This window comes from Manduca sexta, chromosome 13 (genome assembly GCF_014839805.1).
Source record: "Manduca sexta isolate Smith_Timp_Sample1 chromosome 13, JHU_Msex_v1.0, whole genome shotgun sequence".
NCBI classification, from domain to species: Eukaryota; Metazoa; Arthropoda; class Insecta; order Lepidoptera; family Sphingidae; genus Manduca; species Manduca sexta.
Window position 1 is genome coordinate 4116790 of NC_051127.1, and position 26830 is coordinate 4143619.

Here is a 26830-nt window from a genome sequence, read left to right on the forward strand (position 1 = left end):
ACTGAATTTAATTAATCACAAATGTTTTAGAGGCTCGCAAATTAATTCTAGGGTACATGGTGCGTTAACAATGAAGACTTCTAACAATATGAGGAATAAAATGGGTATACTTAGATAGCATGAGTTTATTTATTTACATACTCGTTTTGCTCACGGCTTCGATCGTGTACGTGTTTTTTTTGGGATGAACAAAAGAAACTACTAAGCCTAGAGCTTTGCGTAGCCTACTGGTGGTAGGTTTCTCATATATGATAATACGCCTAGATAGCTACCACCGCAAGTTCTATTTCTGCCGCCAAGCAGCAGTGTGTACACACTGTTGTGTTCTGGTTTGAAAGACATTGGAGCCAGTGTAACTACTGGACATAATAGAACTTAACACCTCATGTCTCACAATGGTGAGATCAGTGGAATACCAAACAATACTTTGCAATTCAAGGTATTTGATGGTGTTTTTACTATTTATGGGCGGTCGTATCAATATAAATATTAATAAATAAAAGACTTTATGATCAATAAATTATTCGAAGACCTAACGATCGCAAATGTATTTTTTTTCCTTGATATCGACTCTGGTGTTTCAATCTTTGATGGTTAGATATCATCAATTGATCCTTATTTACTTTATCACTGAATGAGTTATTCTTCTTTAATTATCAAGCCCATCTGTCGTACCGAACTTAATAATCAGAATTTGAGCATAAATAGCATTTACTATCAGGCAAGCAATTAACACATAAAAATTGCGAAACGGGCAAGTCACTCTCCTGGTGGTTAGCGACACGACTGTCAATTAACAGTCCAATAGCACCTGAACTTTGGATTCCAATTACCAGAGGCTAAAGGTTTAATTTTCCGAAAGGAATGCCGACACGACATGTAGGTACTAATATGCATGAATTAGGTTTGAATATCGTTCTGATGATAATTAGATTCTACAGACAGGGAAGTCGACAGGAATTGGGTTATATGGACCCTTCGCCACTGTCAATTACATAGTTACACTGCGCTCGTCACCTAGAAATATTAGATACTAGCGACCCGCCCCGGCTTCGCACGGGTGCATGCTGTTACTAAATACACTACAGAAACACTGTGAACGTTGTATATAAAACATAGCGGCCCGCTCTGGCTTCGCACGGGTATAACATAACAAAATAACAGTATTTCTCCACTATTTAATGGATGTTATTATACATATAAACCTTCCTTTTGAATCACTCTATCTATTAAAAAAAAACCGCATCAAAATCCGTTGCGCAGTTTTAAAGATTTAAGCATACAAAGGGACATAGGGACAGAGAAAGCGACTTTGTTTTATACTATGTAGTGATTAGGTCACAGACCTGTATTTGTATTGGCCAAGTTATATATTTTAAAGCGGTATTTAAAGCGGCACATGATAGTACTAGTACCCTGTACTAGTACTATCATGTGCCGCTTTAAAAGACCCTGTACTGTACCCTGTGGAAAATTGCTTTACGGCATCACTTTTGCTTTTTCATTCTAAAGTTAATCAATATAAGAAATTAGTTCCATACATTCTCACATGTCAAGGTTTTTTATTTTCCTGGTCAACCTCTTCTTTGTACGTCTCTCGCAAGTCTTCTACCAGTATAAACAAACAAATGTTGCCAAAAACATCAATGATAAACCAGCTGCCTCTACGTGCCGGATCGATACCTGTCTTTGCTCAGGTTACTTCAATTTGTTACCGTCTGCTGCGATTGTTATCGGTTTAATTAATCAGCCAGTAACCATGGCAACGGCTCGCAGATGCTGCATTGTATCTTAAATTTTGATGTCATGTAAATTGATAAACTAGGGATCCGTCCTGACTTCGCACGGGTTGTATTAATCTATAGTCCGATCTGGTGGTCCGATCGTCTATAACCGGATGACTTCTTGTAGTCCGATGGTCGGATTGCTATCAAAATTGATATTGATAGGAATTTCAGTAAAATTGTGCCAGCTGTATTGAAGTCTATATAGAAGATACATACACATTTATTTTTATATAATATGCACAAAGGTTGTTGTACGTTTTACGGTAAAGCCAAAGTAATAAGTGTTTCCCTTGATTATTTTTTTAAGGAATCGCTGCCTATATAATTTGGGGGTACATAACGAACGGGATACAGGCGATTTCTCAGCTTAGTAATCACTGCGGCCCCTTCGGATATAGGGTAAGGAACTGGAGGAAAGATGGGAAATTTCTAGAATCGGCGAAGGGGAAAAAGAGGGATAATGATTTCTTATGTTTACGCGAAGGTTAGACATTAAAAGAGAACTATTTTTCAGATGTTATCGCGGTTTTAATATTTTGTCATTTCGAAGACTTTGCAGCCTTCATGGTCACGGGGGGGCTGAGATGTGGTAGGGAGAAAACTAAAATAATAAAACCGCGATAAAATCCGAAAAATAGTTTAATTTTAATGTTTGGTTTTATTTTAAAAAGAGGCATGTTCACATGTACAATCAGGAGATAAGTCAATTGTTATAATAATATATCTAATGTCTATCACGAAGAATACCAATAAAATCTTAAACATACTGCCAGCCTTAAGGGAATAGGGAGTAACCAAGCTAACAGATCGAAACAAAAGAATTTAATTTTAAATGAGACAACTTTACTCTAATCGAATCGACCCGTTCGTATTTACAATAGTTTACATTTATTATGTCTATACACGAATACTCTCACCAGAGAAACACCAAAATTCAGTGGTACATTGCTTCTCGTTATAAACTTCACGTTGTCATTGATCTATTTATTACAAAAGTAGTTTGTTAGTTTTATAAGGAACAGATAAGAGACTGCATCCTGCTAAACTTTTTTTTTTATTTTCAATTTTTCTGTCAAATTTGTTCTGGAATATATTTCAAATTAACACTTCATCTTCAGATAGCTTATTCCACGCTTCGATCACTCTAACACTTAGAAAATGTTTGTGAGAATTGTTTTGAGTTTAGATGGCGAGTTTTAGGTGGTGGCTCAACAGTAGTCAAAATTTCAATTTATTTCCATGACAGCTACACGTAAATCCAAAAATATCCGATCTTTTTTGAACATTTTTTACTAAGCCGTTGTCCGATACAAAACAAGAAGCGTCCATAGCACTTAGCAGATTACCGTATAGAAAAAGACGACACGGCCTGTTCGGCGGAATTCAATTTCGCAAACTACATTTTTTAATCTTTATGGCTGAAGCGTTTGGACTCACACGAGTCGACAATTGCAGTTCGGTGAAAACCTTTTCGGACAAATGGATAGCGTCGTCTGATAGTAAGCGATTATAAAGGAACAGTCAGATATGCAAATTATAAAAAAAAAATCGACGGTAATTGATGTTTGAAGACATTCCATTTCTAAGAAGACCTCAATTGCATTAGATACAGTCGTTAAAAATTATAAAAGGCTATCCATATTTTATGAAAAAATTAATAAAGTGATTTAAAAAAAATTACACCCAAAAATATAGGCCTTTTATTCCCGAAGGGGTAGGCAGAGGCGCATGGTGCATCCAATTTCAACCGTGTATATTCCGTCACATGATGTGATAAGGGTGAGCCTGTCGACATATCGGGAACGAATTACAGACTCCGGGTTGACACTGAGTAAAAAACGCAATATCACTTTTCCCGATGCGGAGATCAAACCCGAGATCTCAGCACTGCAGTCATATAGTAATATAGTAGTATAAATAAATTGGAATTAAACTTGGCTGCTATACCTCAAGACACTGTGACTCATTCTGCGTCCATCGGACCGTCAACAGCTAAACATTTTTGTATAATTGTCAAAGGTAGGTAGATATTGTATCTGACTTGCGGATGACCAACTCACTCCACCTCATGACCATGAACGCAAAGTCTTCGAAACTTTAACAGAAAACAGTATAAATAACCGTGATAAAATAAAGTTTTATTTCAATAAATTGGAATTAATTATGATTTCCATATAAATCTGACCATTAATCAAAACATGACTGCAATATCGCTAATGATAACATTAATTACTGAACTAAAATCACAATTTATCACATCTTTTTGCATAAAGCATATTTCAGTAGGCAAACCATTAAATTGATAACGCCGGACATGTATACTCAGGGAATAAAATAACGTATTTTTTTTAAGGATTTGAAATTCGAAAAGAAGCTAATACTTATTCAGAGCGAATTTATTGAGATAAACATCTCAGTTTTACTTCTAGGATCCGCATATCTATTTAAAAGGTACAGGTATATTTATTGATAATTAGGGCTAGTGTGCGTAGTAAAGAAAAACTTGAGGGAACCTATCTGAGAATATATTATAATAATCATATCAGTCTTGTATTTTATATTGTTCCACTGTTGGGCATGGGCCTTCTCTACTGAGGGCACATCTAAGAATGCTTCAATAAATATCTTATGCAGTCTGCCAAGCTATTAAACTTCATTATATAAAAAACAGATTTTTAATTAAGGAGTCCCGTATTTAGCCTTTGCCCAACATCGTCATGTTTAATAATAATATAATTTTTTAGAATATAAGTTTTCTGTGTACTCCAAATGCGATTCAGTTTCCTACATTGTGTAAGCAAACTGTAGCAAGTAGGATAAATCTAAAAAATTAACGGCAATGGTCACCCTAATCATGACAAACGTGCAATAATAAGTAAAATTAAATAGTTTCAAAAACTTTTATTCAATTGTTATTGTTTAACGAACTTTATAATGATAGTTATGAAATGTTTTTGAAAACTTTAAAATGGAATTTATTAATGATATTGTAACGGCTGATAAGATTTATTACAACAATTAGTGTTAACACAAAGATTTTCTAAAGTCACTGTTTTCGCTTATATAAAAACTATTTTAGAGAATCCGTTTCTATATCAGGTAAAATTTTAGTATTTGACTGTAAAACTGTTTTTTTTTTTTGCGAACTGCGTTGTGGGACAGCAAATATACATCTTGTTACACAATTACCGAAGTACAGACATTCATTTAGGATATTATATGTTATTTTTTTTCATATATACAGCAAAAACAAAAACAAGGAAATACAAAAATATATCTTGTAACCAATTCAAAAGGCAAAACCAAATAAAAGATCGATTGACCCTTAAACTAAACAAATCTGTGTCTTGAGGTGAATATGGCAATATGAATTACAACTTTACACAATTAGTTTATTATTTTTTTTTACCTGCATCCTACTGCAATCTCATTTATGTATAATTTTAATATACAAAAAGGATACTACATTTATCATAATCATCATCATCATCATCATCAAGTCCAACAGGTGGTCATAGGCTTCTCTACACCATAACATCTCTCCCGGTTTTTACCCTGTCGTATCCAATACGCGATATATGTAATTAATATGATAATAGGCTTACACAACGACTTATAAAGAACCTGAAATACGTACAATTGAAACATATATGGACATGTAAAACTAGTTTTCTTCCTCCCCGCCGACGTGAATACGTTTTTCTGGGATTAGAGTCTCGCTTCCCATTCCGGGAAAATTCTCAGGATAAAAGTCTAACCCCCTCATTCATAGACGTTCTTTATCTAGGAACGGAGCATTGCTGTGCTAACAAGTCTGTTTCTCAGTGCTGACGGCATGGCAGCCTTCACAGTGTGTAGACATAAGGCCGTTGTGAATGGCTAATATTGAGATACAACTTGAATCTAGTTGGCTGTCAGATAAACAAAGTTGAGAAACAGGCTTGTAATCAATGCTCCGTTCTTAGATAAATAACGTCTATGAATAAGGGGGTAACCCTATAGCACTCAGGTATAAGGTAGCTTCCTATTAGTAAAATAACTTTTAAAATCGGTTTAGTAGTTCCAGAGATTAGCCCCTACCAACAAACAAATGCACAAACCTTATAATATTAGTATAAATTCATACTAAAATTTAAAACAAACTAAATCTCAACTACATCCAGAGCTATAGATATAGTTGAGCCAGCGACGCACCCAGCGCAGTACGCCTCAAGTTGCCTTAAACTAGACTATCTTTCAACAGGAACTGCACTGGCAAACTTCCAACTCCAATCACGTATAATCCCAACTCTTGATGCTCTAAACAATGTGGTGACTTTATTGTTTTGGTACATTATTGGTACCTTGCAATTGTTTCGTCTTTACATAATTGGATTTTAACTGATGACTGACTGATTTTAGTCAGTCCAAAGGTATATTTATACTTACTTATTAATACAGGTATAGGTATACCTACTAAAGATATATAAATTAACATTAGCGACCATTACCAAAATATTTGGTATATCAATTTTGAAAATATTGCATTGAAATTCTTAATTAGAAACAGTTTACATCTTAATTTTTATTATATAGAGGTGGTTTGTTAGGGAGGGGGGATGGATTGCCCATGTTATATTAATAGTTTATTAACCCAATATTAGAAAAATCAAAACCTAATTTTGCCGCGTAATTATTGCCTGCGAAAGGGTTGTTACACAAAAAAAAGTTTAACTGAGTAGAATGTTGGATTCTATGATATAATAGATTTAAAGTTAAAGGCAAAGTGACTGCATTACACCTGATGCTGTCCAGATAAAGTGTCGAATGATATGCCATTCAACACAATCATGCTGGCCTCCTAAGATGCTTAATCGGGGGAGGAGAAAACGGAGATCTTTTGCACGTGATAGCGAGTCTGTCACCAGACACTTAAATATTATGCTAAGTCTTCCCCTTTTTTAGCATAAAAAAATCTTGAAATTTAGTTCTAATATGAATGAACTTAAAATACCTATATACGAATGTAACAATGATTTTACTAAACATTAAACTTCTTACAGAGATGCGTGAAATCATACAGAATATTCCAATCTCCACTATAGCTGCCTTTTTAATTTAATCTCATTCCACTTATCCAAACCTTCACGGTTGTGTAACTCCGTCCACGATAGTCTATAAAAACATTTCTTATCCAAAGCATTAAATGTCTCAACTTGTCCCATGCATTTTATACAAGAGCGCAACCTGGCTGGTGTCCAAAAAGGCAGGAAGTTGCACCAATCCAGACCCGACAGGATCTCAAGTGACAACCCTAATTGTTTGGATTAATGCGTACCTGGATTGTCTTGTTTAAGTAAAGTTGTGCAATTGATTGTAGGGTTGTGGGTTCTTTACGAAGAGTATAAATTATATAGGCCGATCATAATTAGTGATGATGTTGAAATATACGTCCTTTGCTAATTGATAATTTATTTGAATGTTTTTATTTAAACGGAAATGACAAAGTGGCCTCATTGCACCTGATGGTAAGTGGAGTGGGGTTCTATAGAATGTCTATGATTACCCCTTGACAGTCGACACAATTATGCCGACTTGTTGGAACCGGATATACACACACTGATCCCGCAACGCGACATACGTGGGCCACTATGGCGAGATTTAACACCTTGTGTACGGCGGTTGCTGTCCGGGCGGATATAAAATATATCCTATCATCAGCAAATTCTCTGTAATGTCTCGCATTCCGATTTCTCTGTTAACTAATTCTTCTTTTGCAAAAGGTTTCACATAATCTACTACTTTTTACCTAATAACAACCATTACAATAAAACCAATAAAAATACCTTTACTGAACAGTTTTACTTCACTTACAATCAGTTAATAGATTGGAATGTCATTCAGTTTCTAAAGATCACAGAATTATGGCATTGCTTCGTAAACGTGAGAGGACTTTATCTCGGAGAACATTCATTTTATTTAAGGCAACTTACTATTAAAGGGACATCGAGAGCATAGTTTGGGAGTCCAGTGTACGTTGACCCCTCCCGCCCCCTCGCAAATTGTCACCGTGAGTGTACGAGGAGAATTTGTCAAGTTTTGTGGGATCTTCTAAATTGGTTATGTTATGAGATAGCGTTGCGCTACGAATCAGTTGGAATTGAAGTTCAATCTAGAAAAAAAGTATTTTTATGTGAAAACAGCAAAAGAGTATATGACATAAAGTTCCAGCTCCTTTCTGCCTAGACTCACTCCAATATCATTAAATCAAAACAGCTCTAAATTACCAAGTTATGTTAAAATCTATACTAATAATATCAAGAGCAAACATTTCTGAGTTACAATTCTTTGTAGATAATCTCAAGAACTATTGAACCAATTTTGAAAATTCTTTCACTTATAGGAAGCCATTACTCCTGAGTACTAAAGGTTTTCACTGGGAAAGTTATTTATCCTGGAAAAACTTTCCCACGCGGGTGGAGCCGTGGGCAAAAGCTCAACTCATAATGTACTAAAACTGACAGATATTTATGTTACTAAAGAATCTTATATCACCATAGTGGAGTTTCGTAGAAAGTTCTTTTTTTTAAAGGAGCATGGCAAAGTTACTCCGCTGCACCTGATGGGAAGAATTAGGTTCCACATAGACTGTCGACTAACGAAAGATTACATCAACAATCGACGCAATTATGCTGGCCTGTTTGCAACTGGATATACACAGGGTAATTCTGGAAATTGAACACAGATGTATCCCACTATGGCAGATCTACTTGTGTACGGTGGTCGTTATCCTTGCAGATAGAAGATACCACCAGAACAGTTGGTCTTGCACCTAAATACACAAAAACTATCACCACTGCCTCTACATTTTCCCACTTCATCGTCAGTAAGCCAGATCGTGGTTTATTGCGGTGCGGACGCCGCATTAAACGGCACCGAGATCCGAAGAGCATTTTACGACCATCCCACGCCGATATTATTTCCAACGATCAACTGTTGTCCACAAATAGAACTTTTTAATGACCCTTATGGGATGTTTAGTGATTTTTCCTTTAATCATGTCATTGGGGTCTATGAGTCCCGAGAGGCCTCAAACTTCAATAAGAGTTTGCCAGTTCAAATTTCGAACGTATTGGAGACTGTCTAAGGGCTGAGATTGAATGCGGTGTCAAGAATTTTATATTTAAAAGTGATGGTATTTTATATGGATGTTTAATATTAATTTATTGCACTCTACGATTATTGTTGACACAAAGGTATTACATTTCTAAATTATAGTCAGCTACCTCATAGTCTTCAGTTATAAATAGTTAAGTGACTGCGTCGATGGCGTTGTTATATTACGATACGACTGCAGTGTTGAGGTTTAGGGTTCGATCCTGGAGTCGAGTAAAGTGATACTGGGTTTTTCTATTGAGTATCAGCCCGGGGTCTGGAATTGGCGCCCATTGTGGCGATAGGTTCACCTCCTATATAAACTAGTTTTCCAATTTATAACATTCATCCACATGAATTTTTATTACGCAGTGCTTAACTGTTAATCTCAGAAAAGGACATAGACTGACGCAAGCACGAGCTAATAAAGTAATAATAAAAGGTACATTCCCAATTTAAATATCCTTAGAACTAAATCTCAAGGCGTTAAATCACGTTATGCACTAAGCATTTCTTACAACTTTAACTGAGTAATAAATAAATTGAATTAGCATATTAAACACGCCGCTTTAACTTTTTAATCATACTCAAAGTTGTGTCTCCTGAGACAGGAGTCGTGACCTATTTACTTGAATAACACGTGAAATCGTAGGTGTGTTAACTCTTAAGATTTTGTAGTTTGAAGAGACCGTTGAATTCAAAGGGAAATAAATTTGAGACGAATAATAAATACTCTATCTACTGGTGCTAGGTCTCTCATATGAGAGTCTGCCTGGGTAACGTCTATTTCTGCCGCTAAGCTATAGTGTGTCACTGTTGAGTTCCGGTTTGAAGGACATTGTAGCCAGTGTAACTACTGGAGATAATGAGACTTAACATCTCACGTCTCAAGATGGCGAGCGCAGTGGAATACCAAACAATACTTTGCAATTCAAGGTGCTGGATGGCATGTCTACTATTTATGGGCGGTCGTATCGTTTACTATAAGGCGAAGGCAAGGTCGTCTCGTCATTCAAAGTAATAAAAAAATGCTTGCCTGGATATTTTAAGTTTATTTCTTAACAGAAGGAGCACAATCCGGAACTTCTATAGTAAAAAATTCTGTCCAATCGGTGATACTATTTGGTGTCGATATTTAGCTCAGTTCATGTTATCTAATTGGGAAAAGTAACACCAAAATTACTTGAATATGGAATTCTGTTAATATAGTACTAAAGACATATACTATAAATTGTAATATAGATTTTCATATTTAAATTTTATTTGGAAATATCTGTATCGGATTGGACAGGTTTTTTTTACAAACTACATACTACATCATGGAATTCTACTGCACTCTTGTTTTGTCCTCCACACGGCCTGTAATTACACTGGCCGCTGTGTGAAAATTGAATACAATTGTGTTACGCTCTGGGTCTCAGCGACAGACATGGCTAGTCTTTATAGAGATAAACGTATTACAATAGGTAATATTTGTCTTTCTGGATTTAGATTTAATACATTTATTTTTCAAATTTAGCACCTATTCACGTCTCTAAAAGCTAGTAATATTTCCGATTTTATTAACTGGATACGGGTGGCTTGGAAGTTAACTCCTATAATGCCATGAATGCTTGACCTACATAAAATTGTTACGATCCATTCTTACTCGTGGATTTGCATGTGCCGATATTCCTCGAAATGTGCCTGGAATATCATCTATTTCGGGTTGACGATACTGCCTTAGAGGTAAGTAGGTATGTAGTTCCAATTAAGTATAATCATTTACAGCCCTATGCAAACGATCTCAATATTAATCAGCAATCCGATTCCGAGAATGAACCAATATAAATAACTCATTTGTAAGCATGTAGAAAATACTTTGTACTGATTGGTCCATTTTTAAGATAGATCGAAAAAAAGATTGGTATCATTTATTGGAAATACCAGTTAGTCTTAATCATTAATCCATTTAAATAAGTTGAACTGTAACTTATAAATAAAGCTTTAGCTCTGGTAAATCTTAACAAGCGTTAGGTTATATCCGACTTTCTATTTTCGACTGATTCTAAAACTGATGAAGTATTTGAACAGACTCAGTATTTTATTTTGGAAACGATATTTCGACTCAGACTTATTTAGTAACAAACGCCACAGCCATTGTCCTAAAAGTATTTACATTTCATTGATGACAAAAGTAATTATGAATATTTCTGGCTCTTAAAATATTGCTGTCCTGTCCGGATAGCGATCATCATATACCAAGTGTAAAACCCGCCGTAATAGCCCACGTATGTGTTAGCGTTCCGGGAGCAGCCTGTGTATATTCAGTTTTAACAGGCCGGCATAATTGTGTCGACTGCTGAGGGCTAATAATCTCTTATCAGTCGACATTCTATTACGACCCCACGCCACTTACCATCAGGTGCAGCAAGTCAAGGTGGAGTGGACTTTGCACATAAAAGAAAAATCATTTTTATTTCCAAAAACTGACGTAACAAAAACCATTTTTAAACCCAAATAGCTTTAATTTCCAGTTGCAGGTGGTAATTAGCACTGCTATCTTACATTACCCAGCACTGAACTCGTTTACCCGCGCTGGCTGCCCGCCAACAGCGTTGCGACAACGGCTTACCGGCTGAAAGATTTATATCATCGTTTGTTTAACTGTCATCATTATCGTTATTGAGAGAGATTGGGGGTTCGGTAATTCGCAGCTGTTGGATTGTGTGGGTTAGTTGTGGGATTCGGCTCTTATATGAAAGATTGATTCAGTAGTAGTATTGTTACAGCAAAGTCTATTTCTGCCGAGCATTGTGCAAGGGCTGTTTTAAGTTTGGGAGCATTGTAGCCAGTGTTATCATCTTATCAGATTTAATTTCTAACCAGGTTGGCAGCGTGGTGAACTTAGTCCTAACCACTCTTCGTAGAGAAGGAGGTCTGGGTTCAGCAGTGAGCAGTATATAATACAGGGCTGGTATTATTAAGAGCGGTGTTTTTTTATTTAAAGTTACGATGGTTGCTACTGTTTATTTTATGGGGGAGATTGCAGTCTTCACTTGGAGAAACATGCGAATGGGATATTGGAATCCCCTGCTTAGCGACTGCAGGAGCCTGGAGGAGAGTTAGGAGTGAATTTGGGAGGAAGTGCAGGATAGGAACCCTCTTTAGAATGGGTGAAGTGGAGAAGGAAGGGAAGTGTTCGCAGGGCCCTTATAGACCTCAATGTGAATTTAGTACCCTGAGGTATACTCACGTTTTAGGTACTATGTGCCGCATTTTATTGCGCTTATCACTCTGATATATAAGATGTTAAGTCTCACAATACCCAGTAATTACACTGGATACTATGCCCTTCAAAACAGAATACAACTGAACTGCTGCATGGCGATAGAAAAAGATTGTGGTGGTACTTAGACGGCAGCTCGCATACCAGAGACCTACCAGTAAACGTCTACGTGCTATAACATAACCAAATCCAAACTTATTCCGCTTCCATTAACCGAGTACCCAGGCAAGCGTTAAGGAAGGCTGTATCGAGCCGACACCTTGACCACTTCCCGCTGGCACCACTCCAAAAGGATGTACCGAACAAACGTATCCCGGAGATTTAGATATGCATAAAATGTATTTTAAATTAGGTCCTGGAGTCTAGACGCTATGAATGTCTAGACACTATTTAGTCTGGATTTTTGGCTCGCTCTGCGAATGGACAAGCAGGATTTTATTTTGGGGTTCTGCGTATGAAGGTCTTTATACAGGATTGAAAATACGAGACCAAAGTATGTAGCATGATTTGGTTAGAAGTTATTCAATAAGTTTGTAAAATGCAAGAATTCGTGTAAAATATTAAACTTAATTTATGTCAAACCGCAGTAACTAAGTAGTAATAAACTTGAAAATTCTAACAAAATTTTGTCATACTGTATTTGATGTCTAGGCTATCAGTGACAACAATTTTTTGATTCAAAAAAAATAAACGCTATAAATATCTAAGTATCCATTATAACATCCATGATGTCCAAAAATGGGTAATAAAAATTCTAAACACTATTAGTAAAAGTGTCAGCTCGTCTTATCAAATTCACGCTTCCTCAAAGAGCATGAAGTTATCTCCATAAGAAACCACTGGAACAAGAGACCGCTTCGCGCTTGATCGCTCTGTTCAGATTCCGCAGAACTGCGCATTCAGCCTTTTACTCAAATTTTAACTTAGTGCAGTTTGTTAGTGGTGTAATTTGTTCTACTGAAAGAGGTTGATAAAAAAGTATTATAGTTTCAGTTGACTTGTAAAAAATCAAGGTACATATTTTGGACGTAAAACATGAAAACGTAAACGTCTCGCGGATTTGTATAATCAAGAATATCAAGGGCACAGAATTCGTCAATAATTAATATCCTTCAAACTGCATTTTAAAAGTAAACATACTTAAAGCAATTGACCATTAATCGTAAAAGGAAAAGAAATTTATATATCAAGACAATAGTCATGGTTTAAGATATTATTCGTTAGAAACAGTATGCAGACAAAACTTCCAATCCAACCCATATTTTTTCATATTTTCACAAAAATTCCACCTACAACGTCAACAATATTGATTTTGTCCGTGCAAAATACGATGCACCGGGTGGTATCAAACAAATATTCCCCTGGGATACTCCTGGACGCTTTCCAAGCGGGAACTCGCCTGCCGTATTGCTTCCTACAGGATGCGTGTTTGTTCCCAAATTACACAGGGTTGATTCACTAGTTTTGGCGTGTTCCGGACTTCTATTACGTAAGACTCTTTGACAAATGATATATTTAACTGTTGTAAAGAAAAATTCTACCATTTAGTCCTGTGGTATTGTACTTGGCATATCACTTGCTTACTATTATTTTAATTTTTGGAAAAATGAGATTATACATTTTCATATTGGTAAAACTTAGAAAACATTATAATTTATGGCGTCCATGTTACCCATCTTTCGGGATTATTAGATTTTTACTGAAAGAGACATCGAATGTGATACGTGTAATTTAATTTGTGCAAAAAATATAACACAACCTTATTATAGCGAGCCAGCGATTCAATGATCATTTGGGTTCAGTCTAAAAATTTAGCAATTTAAAAATACTCTGATCAATCGTTTAAAAAAACCAGGTGAGTTAGTTAAAACTGGAATCTTCTATCTATACTTATAATAAATCTGTTGAGAGGTCAATTCTGTACATGAAATATATTTCCAAAATAACTATCAGGGGGTGATTAGGGATCGATACTGATGCCAAAAATGCAATTAGTAAAATTTTTGTCTGTCTGTCTGTCTGTTTGTCTGTATAACCGTTATAGAAACAAAACTACTCGACGGATTTTAACGAAACTTGGTACAATTATTTGTCATACTCCTGTGCTGGTTATAGTATACTTTTCATCACGCTACAATTAATAGGAGCAGAGCAGTGAAGGGAAATGTTGGGAAAACGGGAGAAGTTACTCCATTTTTAAGCTTCCGTCGCGTGTACAACCTTAATGGTTAAAGCTACACAGAAATCATGTATGACGGAAATGTTCTCCTTAAAATTATGTAAAAAATATCCCACGACAGCATATGTCTATCTTTTATGGTTGACTCACAATAACACGTGTAACTCAGCAGCTTAGCAGTTCGAAGCTTTCTCATTATATTTGTCTACTCTTACGTTTATAACACTCGCAGTCATCCCTAATTAAAAAAGTTAACATTATTAAATATTCCATAAAAAAGAATCATAGAAATCGGTATAGAAACACCAAAGTTATACATGAAATACGTTAATAATAAGCCATAATGCGTGAATCATGCTATAAGGATTATTTTTGTATATATTATTTTTGTATATATATAAGGTCCTGAACGCACAGGCAGGCGGCTTGCTTGGCACCTAGAGGCTAGCGAATCACCTAGCGAGTAGCTTCGTAAAACGAACATTCTCGAACGTTCGCGACCGGCTCCATTTTTGAAGTCCGAAATCCACGCGGACGAAGCTGCGAGCGGAAGCTAGTTTATAATAAATATTTAATTTATGACACCTTTCGGACATAAATAAACCGAATAATTTAGGATGGATTATAATATCTCATGGCTCAGGATGGCGAGCGCAGTGGAGTACCAAACAATACTTTGTAATTCAAGGTGTTGGATGTTGTTTATGGGCGGTCGTATCTTACCATCAGACGAACGGCAAGCTCGGCTCCTCACTAAAAGGAATAAAAAAAACATCGGTGTTTACCTATTCTTTCGAAGCATACTTGAAGTAATGTACTCTTATACTTTTATGCTAAGGTCTATTTTACTTTTTCTAGCGTGGACTTCAGAAACGGTCCACCAGTCCACTGGGCCGTGGCAGGGGAGTTCGGCGCCCGCACACACTTCGTCCTCAACGAGTCTGACCCATCATCAGCCCACCTGGCAGTTGAGAAGGTGGCGCGCTATGATGAAGGCATCTACCGCTGCAGGATAGACTATGTGGATTCCCCCACCAAGAATTACAAGATTAATTTAACTATCATTGGTAAGTTTGTGGGTAATTATTTCTAAAGACCTGGAAATGTGACCCTATTGCAGCTGATGGAGTAGAGAGCTGAGTTCGGATAGAATGTTGACTGATAAGAGATGAATACCATTCGCCAATCGACACGTTTAAAACTGGGTATAGACAGGTTAATCCTGAAACACGACACATTTACGTAGACCGTGTCAAGTTTTTCATCTTGTATATGATGGTCGGCATCCTGATGAACACAAATACCTTACCACCGGCAATTTATGTCGTCCTAAAAAGTAAGTTGTAGTCCTATTTGGTTACCCACGATATGTTCTATTTTTCAATATAATTGTGCCTGAATTATTGCACACATCTATATGCACACCCAGGTTTTAGCAAAAATGGCAAATGAATAGATGTTCCATTTAGCATAAGGTAATTAATAACAGTTACTATAAGGGTATATCGTAGTAAGTGATATTGCTAATAAACACCCACAAAGCCAGAATTGTTGGTCGTCGATCTTAGATAGGGGTAGTGATTAGGGAGGGGGGGTTAGTCCGCTCTCAGTAAAGTCTGAAGCTTTATTACAGTTTTGCTTATTGTAATAAAATTCTAGCAAATATTACTTTGTTCATATTCGTATTAGTCTACCTCGTTTCTCAAAAACCTTGAATTGTATACACTTGCTTTTGTCCATGGCTTCGCCTGTGTTCTCATTGTAGTGATAAAAAACGTGTACCTATTAATAATAAAATGTAGGGATAATAAAAAAACATTAGCGAAATAATTTTGGAAATTTTAAAGTACATCCATACAAACTTTACAAAAAAAACTCCCAAGTGTGTAATAGGGGGCGAGCCTATCGCCATATCGGGGACAAATTCCATTCTCCAGGCTGATACGGAGTAGAAAAATCCAATACAACTTTGCCCGACTCGGGATTCGAACACAAGACCATAATGCGACTCATATCGCATGAGCGATAGATTATCTCCAGGGTTAACATATAGGCTACTTTTTATCCCAAGATCTACGGAGGCTCTCATTTTGGGAAGGGTCTATTAAGCGGACAAAACCGTCGAAATCACCTAGTACGTAGAATATAGTTATCAAGCTAATGCCAATTATTCAGACATCTTCGAATCTCCTGAAATTGGAGTTCGAAACCTATATCTAAAAGAGAAGCATTTCTACGGTTTTCTACTAGATTTAAACCCATCTCAAAGGGCTTGGGAGCTTTGCACTTATCGGTTGCAGGATCGGCTCAACACGATCTAGTAAACGTCGTTACTTTCTTTGTGAAAGAATTTACTTTAATCTGCATGTTCGTGTTTATTATTATTATAGGTTTTTTATCTGCACCTGATGGTAGAGTGGTGTTTAGTCTCCTCAGTCAATTCAGATCGTATTGACTGAGGAGAGATTATAACTCGCCAGTTGGCATTACTATGCCGGTCTGTCCAGCGGCCCTCTTAGGTCTACCAGGATAATTATTTTAATTACATTAAAAGCATTTTTAACTTATATATCTTAAACTAGCTTTTGCTCGCGGCTTCGCCCGCGTGAAGGTGTTTTCCAGGATAAAATTCCACTGTTTGATAAAAGTCTTGCTACATATTTTCCCGGTACTTATAGGTTCAAACTAATTTTATCCCCAATCTATAATTTCAGTTCAATCAGTCGAAAATCTAAGAACATTTATACAAACTTTCATCCCCTATTTTATCCCCTTAAGGGTAGAATTTATCAAAATCCTTTCTTAGGGGATGCCTACGTCATAGTAGCTTTATGCATGTAAAGTCTTAGCCCGATCCGTCCAATAGTTTGGGCTGTTCCTTGATATATCACTGTCAGTCACCTTTGAGTTATATATTATATTAACAACTGAAGTTAGCTAAAATTGAGTTTCTCGAAGCCAACCACTATTTATGTACTATGTATTTTGAGACTATGCAATTTTGTCGCGTTCGCGATTCACTTTCACTTTTGTTGAGTTTCAGAACGCGATATTAGATCCTCCAACGCGCACTCGAATTTGAACTTTATGCAGCGGTAATAAATTACAAATTGACTCTCCATTTTATTTAGAAAACGTTTGTATGGGAAATAGAAAAATGCTGTTTTGAGGATTTTCCCGGCAATTATTCGAATTTTTCTCACCTTTTAAATCTTCCCTAGACCTCCACGAATAATTCAAGACCAAGATAAGATAAATCCGTTCAGCCGTTCTCGAGTTTTAGCGAGACTAACGAACAGCAATTGATTTTTATATATATAGATTACTGCGGTAACGAATGCTATAATTGCGAATCAAGAACAATAATTATCGATGACTTAGATCAAATATGAGGAAGCGATTTAACACGCGCAGTTTAAATGTTCGCGTCAGGAAATTAGGAAATTCAACATTATAATATTTTAATTATTGTAAGCGTAGTGTTAAGTCTGCTGAAAACCTAATAAATGATATTCAAATATCGAATTTTTAGTTAATATTTAAATACATGTGCGCTGTTAAAACGCAAATCGTCAACACTTATAAAATACGTTATCTGTCTAGTCCCTTAAGAATTATAGTATTACACGATGAAGTACACTGTTTTTAATGATATTTGTTCTCCAGTGCCGCCTGAACCGCCTCGGATATACGACTCCGAAGGACGGGAGATCCTTGGAACTCACGCTGGGCCATTTAGAGAGGGACAGAGTTTGCTACTGTCTTGTCAAGCAGCGGGTGGTAAGTCTCTTTGTATTTACTAAACTTATTATCGAAATCTTAAACGGCAATTTTTCAAGAAATGAAGATCGAGTTAGTTAGGTAATAAATTCAGAGTTTCATGTTACTATTATTGATATTTTTGAAGTAATCACAATAATAGCTTTTCCTCCTAGGTTTTTACGGATTATAATCTCTAGTGAAATCAAAAATGTTTAGTACAAATTGTAAACTTTTTTTAAAACAAAAGGAATGATACAACGATTAGTTAACTTGCTGAACAGAAAAACAGAATAACTTCCTGCACATAGGCACTGTATAGCCAAAAAACGACAACAATGCGCAGCTGTGGAACATTCATCAATCAAATAGCTCCACTGGGCCAAAAGTTCATATACACCTAACCTCTCGGAACGCAGAAAACATTGACGCTATAGGAAAATGTACATTGTACGTATTTTTACGTCTTGGATGTCTATTTTTTATAGGGATAAAACCGGTGTGTGTTTTGTAATGATAGTAAATCACTGCCTATGACTTAATAGTTAGGGATAGGGCAGTACCGTATTGCTCTAGCATTGAATATATACAATATTAGAAGTAGCTAGTGAAAGCCTGGTAGGTTAGCTAGGTTAGGGCTCATGTCCTCGCCGGTGAGGATCGCAACGCGTTACCCTTCTATTTCCCCTACTTGCCAGCCCGAGCTGGCTACTTTGGTTTGTACCTACCTTGATTTTATTATAAATTTTATCCCTAATTTAAAATGTCCATAGTTATATAAGTAATTTTAATAGTTGTTTACAAATAATAATAATTATTCTTATGCTTTGTTTTGACGTATCATAAGTGCAACTTTGTTCGCCTACGTGATAAATAAAGTATTTTATTTTTATTTTAGAAGTAAGTCTAATGCACATTGGAAAAATAAATGACAGGCCGGAATGCAAATGGTTAAGTCTGTTTTTTTTTACAAATTCGTTGAAATGAAAATGGAATTGTCTAGACTAGACGGCATTACATTTTATAGCCATTTGTTACCAGACGACATTGTTTTCAGTATTAGTTGGTTTATGTCGCAGTTAATGATACAAAATAACACGAGATTACTTTTTACTAACTTTAATTGAAAAGAAGAAATACATGTAGGATGTTTTTGGCGTAGTTTTTAGAGACTATTTTTTCTTTTCATTGCACTGTTTGGAGATATAAAAGTAATCTTTATCTAAATTAATCCTACTAATTATGTTACACGTAAAAGTTGGAGAAAGTGTTTAATTTTTTGGGAGAAATAAACGTTTTAGCCGTTGAAAGGATTTCAACTAAAGGCACTTAAATTAAGAATGCATTAGGGGATGTTCAAGTATTACGTAACGCAATTTTTGAAGATTTTTGACCCCCCCATGTAACGCGCCGTAACATTTTCTGTACGCCCCCGGCTCCCCTCAAAAAGTTATGTAACTCTAAAATTATTTTTTTGTTTCGCAAAGTACCGGAAAATTGCTAAAATATATTCATTATTAAAAAAAAAATCAATTTTACATAACGCGTTGTACCAACCCCCCCTCCCGCGCCTGTAATCGCCTGTAACCCCTCCCCTCCAAATTGCGTTACGTAATACTTGAACGGCCACTTATAAAGAAGAGATTAACATCATAAAACCATTTCTATATTTGTCTTTCGCATTAGCAGCCTATACCATTCTAGCAGAGTAGGCCGGCATTATTTTAGCCACTGGTGCACAATAAACTATTTCTCTTTAGTCATTATGGTTAGACCGTCTCACTACCATCAAGTCCAATGATAGCCACTGAAGCGAAATAGACAATTTTTTTTAATCATTATGGTTAGACCACTACACTGCCATCAAGTCTAATATTAATATAACATCATGATTATTATTCCTTTTACACCAGGTAAACCAAACCCTGACGTCTCCTGGTACCGTGGTGACGATCGCCTGGCCTACACCAGGGAGGGCTCAGTCTGCCAGCTGCACATCCCCTCGCTGTCCAGGGAGATGGTCGGCACCAAGTTCCAGTGCCGAGTGGAACCTCCACTCTTGCAACCTCAGTACAGAGATGTCACTATTAAGTTATTTTGTGAGTGTGTTTACTGTTCCTGAATATGATTTAGAAATTGTTTTGATCGTCTTTATCTATCTATATATATAAAAATGAATTGCTGTTCGTTAGTCTCGCTAAAACTCGAGAAGGGCTGAACGGATTTATCTTATCTTGGTCTTGAGTTATTCGTGGAGGTCTAGGGAAGGTTTAAAAGGTGAGAAAAATTCGAATAATTGCCGGGAAAATCCTCAAAACAGCATTTTTCTATTTCCCATACAAACATTTTCTAAATAAAATGGAGAGTCAATTTATAATTTAATACCGCTGCATAAAGTTCAAATTCGCGTGCGCATTGGAGGATCTAATATCGCGTTCTGAAACTCAACAAAAGTGGAAGTGAATCGCGAACGCGACAAAATTGCATAGTCTCAAAATACATAGTACATAAATAGTGGTCGGCTTTGAGAAACTCAATTTTAGCTAACTTCAGTTGTTAATATAATATATAACTCAAAGGTGACTGACAGTGATATATAAAGGAACAGCCCAAACCATTGGACGGATCGGGCTAAGACTTTACATGCATAAAGCTACTATGACGTAGGCATCCTCTAAGAAAGGATTTTGATAAATTCTACCCGTAAGGGGATAAAATAGGGGATGAAAGTTTGTATAAATGTTCTTAGATTTTCGACTGATTGAACTGAAATTATAGATTGGGGATAAAATTAGTTTGAACCTATAAGTACCGGGAAAATATGTAGCAAGACTTTTATCAAACAGTGGAATTTTATCCTGGAAAACACCTTCACGCGGGCGAAGCCGCGAGCAAAAGCTAGTAATAATATAAAATAGGGCTCATAATGATTAATTTCGATGTCTAAAGGCGTTGTTTTGAATTTTATCTTACTCATAACATAAAAGATAATAATAATAATTATTATTATTATTATGATTTGGCACGCACGTTCATAAACTTTTTCTCCGAAAGGGTAAACAGAAGTGTCACTTAAATAGTATATATGTAGTTAATAAGTGAAACGTGTGCCCAAACATACTAATTCTTACGATTTGATAACAGTGGATCCATGGTTATAACAAGAACATTTCCTATACCAGGGCAATTAAAATACGTTTTATAAAATCGTATTTTGCAAATGTAAACTGTTTTGGGAATTGAAACCGGAATTCCAAAATTCTAATGTACGCTGCTATTTTAATTTTTTATTTTGTTGGAACTAGAATTATTAGAATTCCTAAATTCAAATATACACTGCCTATTTTTTTTAATTTATTTGGAACCAGGATTATAACTTTTTTTTATTCCAGTAAAGCCACAGTTCGTCCGTGTAACGGGTACTGGCGCCACTCGCGCGGGACAAGATAGATCCTTTGTGTGCACTACGAGGGGTTCGAAGCCAGCTCCTAATATAGACTGGTTCATCAATTCACAACTAGTGGACTCTACTTTGACTCAGGTAAGTGGATAAGAAAACATATTGGCTGGTAATAACGAAGTCAATTTCAATATGGTTGAAAATATAGCGTTTTAATTTTTGTAACATTCTTAAACAGAAACTACTTGATATAAGAAAAAATAGCTTTCTAAGGAAGATCGGACGCTTTTTGACGTTCAAATAAACATGACGTGATTAGACGTCAAGAGGTGATCGATCCTCCACGTAGTATCTAATAGCTTAAAGATGCCACTTAATAATTAGGCAAAGGTAGAGAATACCACCGAATATTAAACGAACCAAACATTCCAGGTGGAAGTAGATGGAGAGATTACCAAGAGTATTCTCACGTGGCATGTGAGGAGAGAAGACAGCGGAAGACAGCTGGTTTGCCGAGTCTCTAATCCTTGGTTCCCGGCGTACACCCTGGAGGATTCGCTCATGTTCGAAGTTATGTGTAAGTGATTTTAAGTTTTAGATTGGTTTGCAAGTGATAAATATAATTCATTGCATTTTTATTGCTAGTGGTCTGATTTTGAAAGGGGAATTTGAGACTTCTTTTCATTCATCATCAATAAAACTGATTCCAAAATCTCTTGAAGTTTTCTGCTAAGTGTTTAGCTCGTTATTGGCATACAATTGTTATTGATCTAATAATAGCATAATTTTTAAGCAATAAACGCACAGTGTTTGTTAACGTATTTAACTGAGAGGTTGTCCAAAATTATCGAATTCATATTTCCATAAAACCGGGTTATACACGCGCGAAACAATAAAACCGCCGTGGGCAACAATTTTACTGCACCATAATTGGCTTCGAAACATCAATAGCGCTGATCCAAATAAAAAACGTTGAAAAAGTATATGAATAATTCACCGAACGAAACTATAGGCGGTTTGTCAAAAAACATTTGAACAGAGTTGAACACGGGACCTCTCGGAATGGCGATAGTGGATTTGTACTGGCCCACAATGAACTAAATAATAGGTCGAAACAAAAACGAATGGGTAAAAACCGCGTGTGATATATCAAATGCACACTGTGAGTTAGATAAGCGCCGCTTGTTCCGGCTCGAAGGATCGCACACGACGGCATTTGCAGAATGTAGTATTGCATTAGAAAAGGTTTTTGGTGTTATGATATGGTTTATTTATGGTTGAGAATATAGTTATTGGGTTATTGTAATATTTAATGATGTTTTGCTGGTAGCAGCGTAGTTCATGCCTGATATAACAGGCGATAAAGCAACTGTAAAAAGTGTGTCATAATGGTTCATTACGACTAATTCGGGATCACCTAGTTTATGTCCAGTAAGGATAATGATTTTTTATGTTTACACGAATGTTAGACATTAAAATAAAACTATTTTGCGGATTTTTTATAATCATATTCTCCCGACGTTTCCAAGATTTGCAGTCTTCGTGGTCACAGGGCGGACAAAGGTGCTGGTCATCCGAGAAGTTAAAGTTGCAATATCTACCTACATTTTAACAATTATACATTTATTAAAAACAACAGTTTTATACAAAAACCGGGAAAAAATATGCAAAATACTTTTAATTCAATGGTCAGTAAGGATGACATAATTATAATATTGACTATCGCGTAACTCAACGCCTTTACGGCATACTATATACAATCAAAACTGATGGAGTCTTTTTCCCATATGACGGCATTATAAATATGCCTCAAGTAATAGAAATCATAATAGAATTCACAACACATACCCATTCGCTGATCTTATGTCTAAATCATAAACTTACGCAAACCTTACTCTAATTCGTAAACTCAGCTCGCGCAAATTCACGCGCGATAAAGAAAATTTGCAGCTCTCAGCTCAGCCTCGGTGCCAACTTTGCCAACTTAAATATCTTGGAGCAGTTGAACCGCTGGGGGTTGATTATGTAGTAGAGATCTTGACTGAGGAGATCATGTCTCATGAGATGTGGTGGAAATTTCCGCAGATTGATTTTGTGATGATTTTTTTACGTGTAATGGTGTTTAGTGTTGTAGAAGTTTCGATAGACGATGATTATCGTGGTATTAAAGAAAAAATTTGGTAATTTAAAATTTATTTTGTTACGTATGGCCAGTATTATTCAATTACGTAGGGAATAATTTTCCAAAAATAGTTACTGTTTCTCTTATAATATTAGGTTCGCAAATTGTGGCGCCTCTGCCAACCCTCATGATAGAATGCATAAATTGCCTCCAATAAAGACTGGTGGGAGGCAGGTCGCTCATGTGTGAGAGTCTGCCTGGGTAGGTACTACCGCAATGTCTTTTCACGCCACCAAGCAGCAATGTCACTGTTATGTATCGGTTTGAAGGATATTGTAGCCAGTCTGACTACTGGACATAATAAGACTTAACATCTCATGTCTCAGGATGGCGAGCGCAGTGAAATACCAAAAAATATTTTGTAATTCAGGGCGTTGAATGGTGTTTTTACCGTTTATGTGCGGTAGTATTGCGTTCCATCATGCGAAAGCCAAACTCGTCTCGTCATTTAAAGCAAAATAAAATAAATTTAATGCAATACATATTTTGACACAAAATATACATGTACATTTATGTCCTCAAATACCCAAAACTAAACGAACATTTAGTAACAAAACAGTATATAAAACCAAGCGGAAGCATCAACAATACGAATATCAATCAACGAGGAACTCGTGCGAAGTCGAAAGAACAGCCAACAGTATTATAAAGTTAGAACGACTGGTGTGTCGCGAAAACCGCATATCTACGGTTAAAATATTATTGCGGGTCGTCAACTTGGTCCCTTGGCGTTGGAGCAAATACGCCAACGTTTGTTGGAATGTTTGAGGAAACTGTTTTGGCTTTAAAGTGTATTTTTTATGAGTGAGTTATTTGAAGTATTGTTTTTTGTTGGATATAATAGTTCTATTGTTTTAAACGTTGGCTGAAATATTTGTGTATCTGTTACTATTTATAATACATTTGGTAGTATAAGGTAGTATTCCAAGCATTTATCGATTATCTAAGCTAATTTTAACACTTTAAAAATAACATTATATAAAACTTATTAAGAGCTATTCTAAAATCACCTAGATTATCTTTGATAAAGTCTTACCCCCTTATTCATAAACGTTTTTTATCTAAGGACGGAGCAAAGCTGTGATAACAAGCCTGTTTCTCAGTGCCCAACGGCACTGAGAAATAGACATAGGAGCCATTGTGATTGGTTATTATTGTTGTATTTCAATATTAGCCAATCCCAACGGCCCTACGTCTACGCACTGCGAAGACTGCCATGCCATCAGCACTGAGAAACAGACTTGTTATCACAGCCTTACTCGATCGTTCGATAAAAAACGTCTATGAATAAGGGGGTAATGTCTAATATGCTATTTTAAATTCTATATACTAAAGTATTTGTTTTGCTTTTTACACTAAAGCATTTTAGGTGGTAACTCTCGCGGGCATCAATCAAGCTGTTATATCAAACGTTAACAGAATAAATACTCATTCCGTATGTGACCAATAAAGAATCCAATTCTACGTGGACAAATGTTCGCCAAACATTGGCACCAACAAAACCCAGCACGAAAGTACCTCGGCAAACTTCGTCAACTTACGAACTTGTATCGCACCGCATGCGAGTTGGCATGTTAAATAATTCTATTAAACATATACCAAGCTCCTGGGAGGGAGACCTTTATAATACCCCCTCCTCTGTTTTGTTTAGCACTCTCTCAGCGAGTGTTGTTGCTTTTATCGCTTTCAAACACTTAGCTCGAATGGCTTCCTTGGATTGTTCGGTGACATTGCAGTGACGTCATTAAGCCTTGTTCGTTGTAGTTTGTGGATTGCTTGTTTTGGGGAGGAATAATGGTTTAATGTTAAGAATTTCGGTATTCTTTTCAAGTTAATAGAGTAAATCCTCATTTAGATGGAGAAATGATTGCTTGCGATAATTGTACGCAAATATTGTCAGCAACGACTTTTTAACTTTCAATGATGGGACTAGCTTGCCGTTCGCCTGATGGTAAGCGATACGACCGATCATAAACAGCAGAAACACCATCCAACACCTTGACACAAAGTATTGTTTGGTATTCCACTGCGCTCGCCATCCTGAGACAGGAGATGTTAAGTCTTATTATGTCTTTAAGTGATGGATAGCCCACTTCTCGAGGAAAGCTCTAGGCTATATATCATCACGCTATGATCAAAAGTAGGGAAGCATTAATGAAAATAAAAATACAAAAACGGGGGAAAAATATTTCTTTTGAGAGTTTTCGTTACCTGGTGCTACGTATACGGTTAAAATTATGCAACACTCATGTATGGCGAAATTGTTCCTCTTAAAAAGTTATAAAAAATATATTATAATATAAAGTTCGTTGCCGGACTGCGTGCTTGTCTAAACACATAAAAAATACCCAATGTATTTGGATAAAATGTGGTATGGAAATAGTTAGAGATCTCTGAAAGGCCATACATATGCTATTTTCTATGTCAGGAAAATATACAGCGGGACTTCTATCCCGAAAATTCAAACAGACGGAGCCGCGACCAAAAACTAGTCTACCAATAAAAACCCAATTACCTAATCTTCTTAGCTCTTCAACGAAAATAAAACTATTTTTAAGTTCCGATGACGAAACGACCCGCATCTGTAAAAAGTAATATCCACTTTATACGAAATAACTTATTATCCCCACGTACCGACTGCAGTAATACAAGTTGCGAAACAAACAACATGATAATTATACTGCGCACCCTGTACAGTGTAGTCGGTGACATAGAGTACGTCGGATTTTTTATGTAGACTGGACATCGCATATTATAATACCTACAGAGGGAATATAGGTTACTGCGCTCAACACACTTCACGCATTTATCCCCGAAGGAGTACGAAGAGATGCAACCAGGGCACCCACTTTTCGCCAAGTGTATTCCGTTCCATGATGTGATAAGGTGCGAGTCTATCGCCATATCGGGCACAAATTCCAGACTCAGGGCAGGTACTGAGCAGAAAACTCAAATATGACTGCGCGGCTCAGGATTCGAACCCAGGACCTCAAAGCGCTGCAGTACAACTACGCTACAGTGGCAGTCAATGACGTGTTTAAATAAAACATATATATTTAAGTAAAACATATATTAAGTCTTCGTCGCAATTTTGAACGGGGTAAGCAAATAAATGTTACAT

General features: G+C 36.4%; 1 protein-coding gene across 1 annotated transcript in view; it reads left to right on the top strand.

The window, feature by feature from the left end:
* The window catches only part of LOC115453457 (neural cell adhesion molecule 2), a 132380-nt gene that overhangs the window by 93344 nt on the left and 12206 nt on the right, over positions 1-26830 (top strand). The window contains 5 exon segments of the mRNA XM_030182153.2: positions 15227-15435; positions 18035-18148; positions 20041-20226; positions 21520-21668; positions 21960-22104. Of these exon segments, the coding sequence (XP_030038013.2) occupies positions 15227-15435; positions 18035-18148; positions 20041-20226; positions 21520-21668; positions 21960-22104 (803 nt within the window).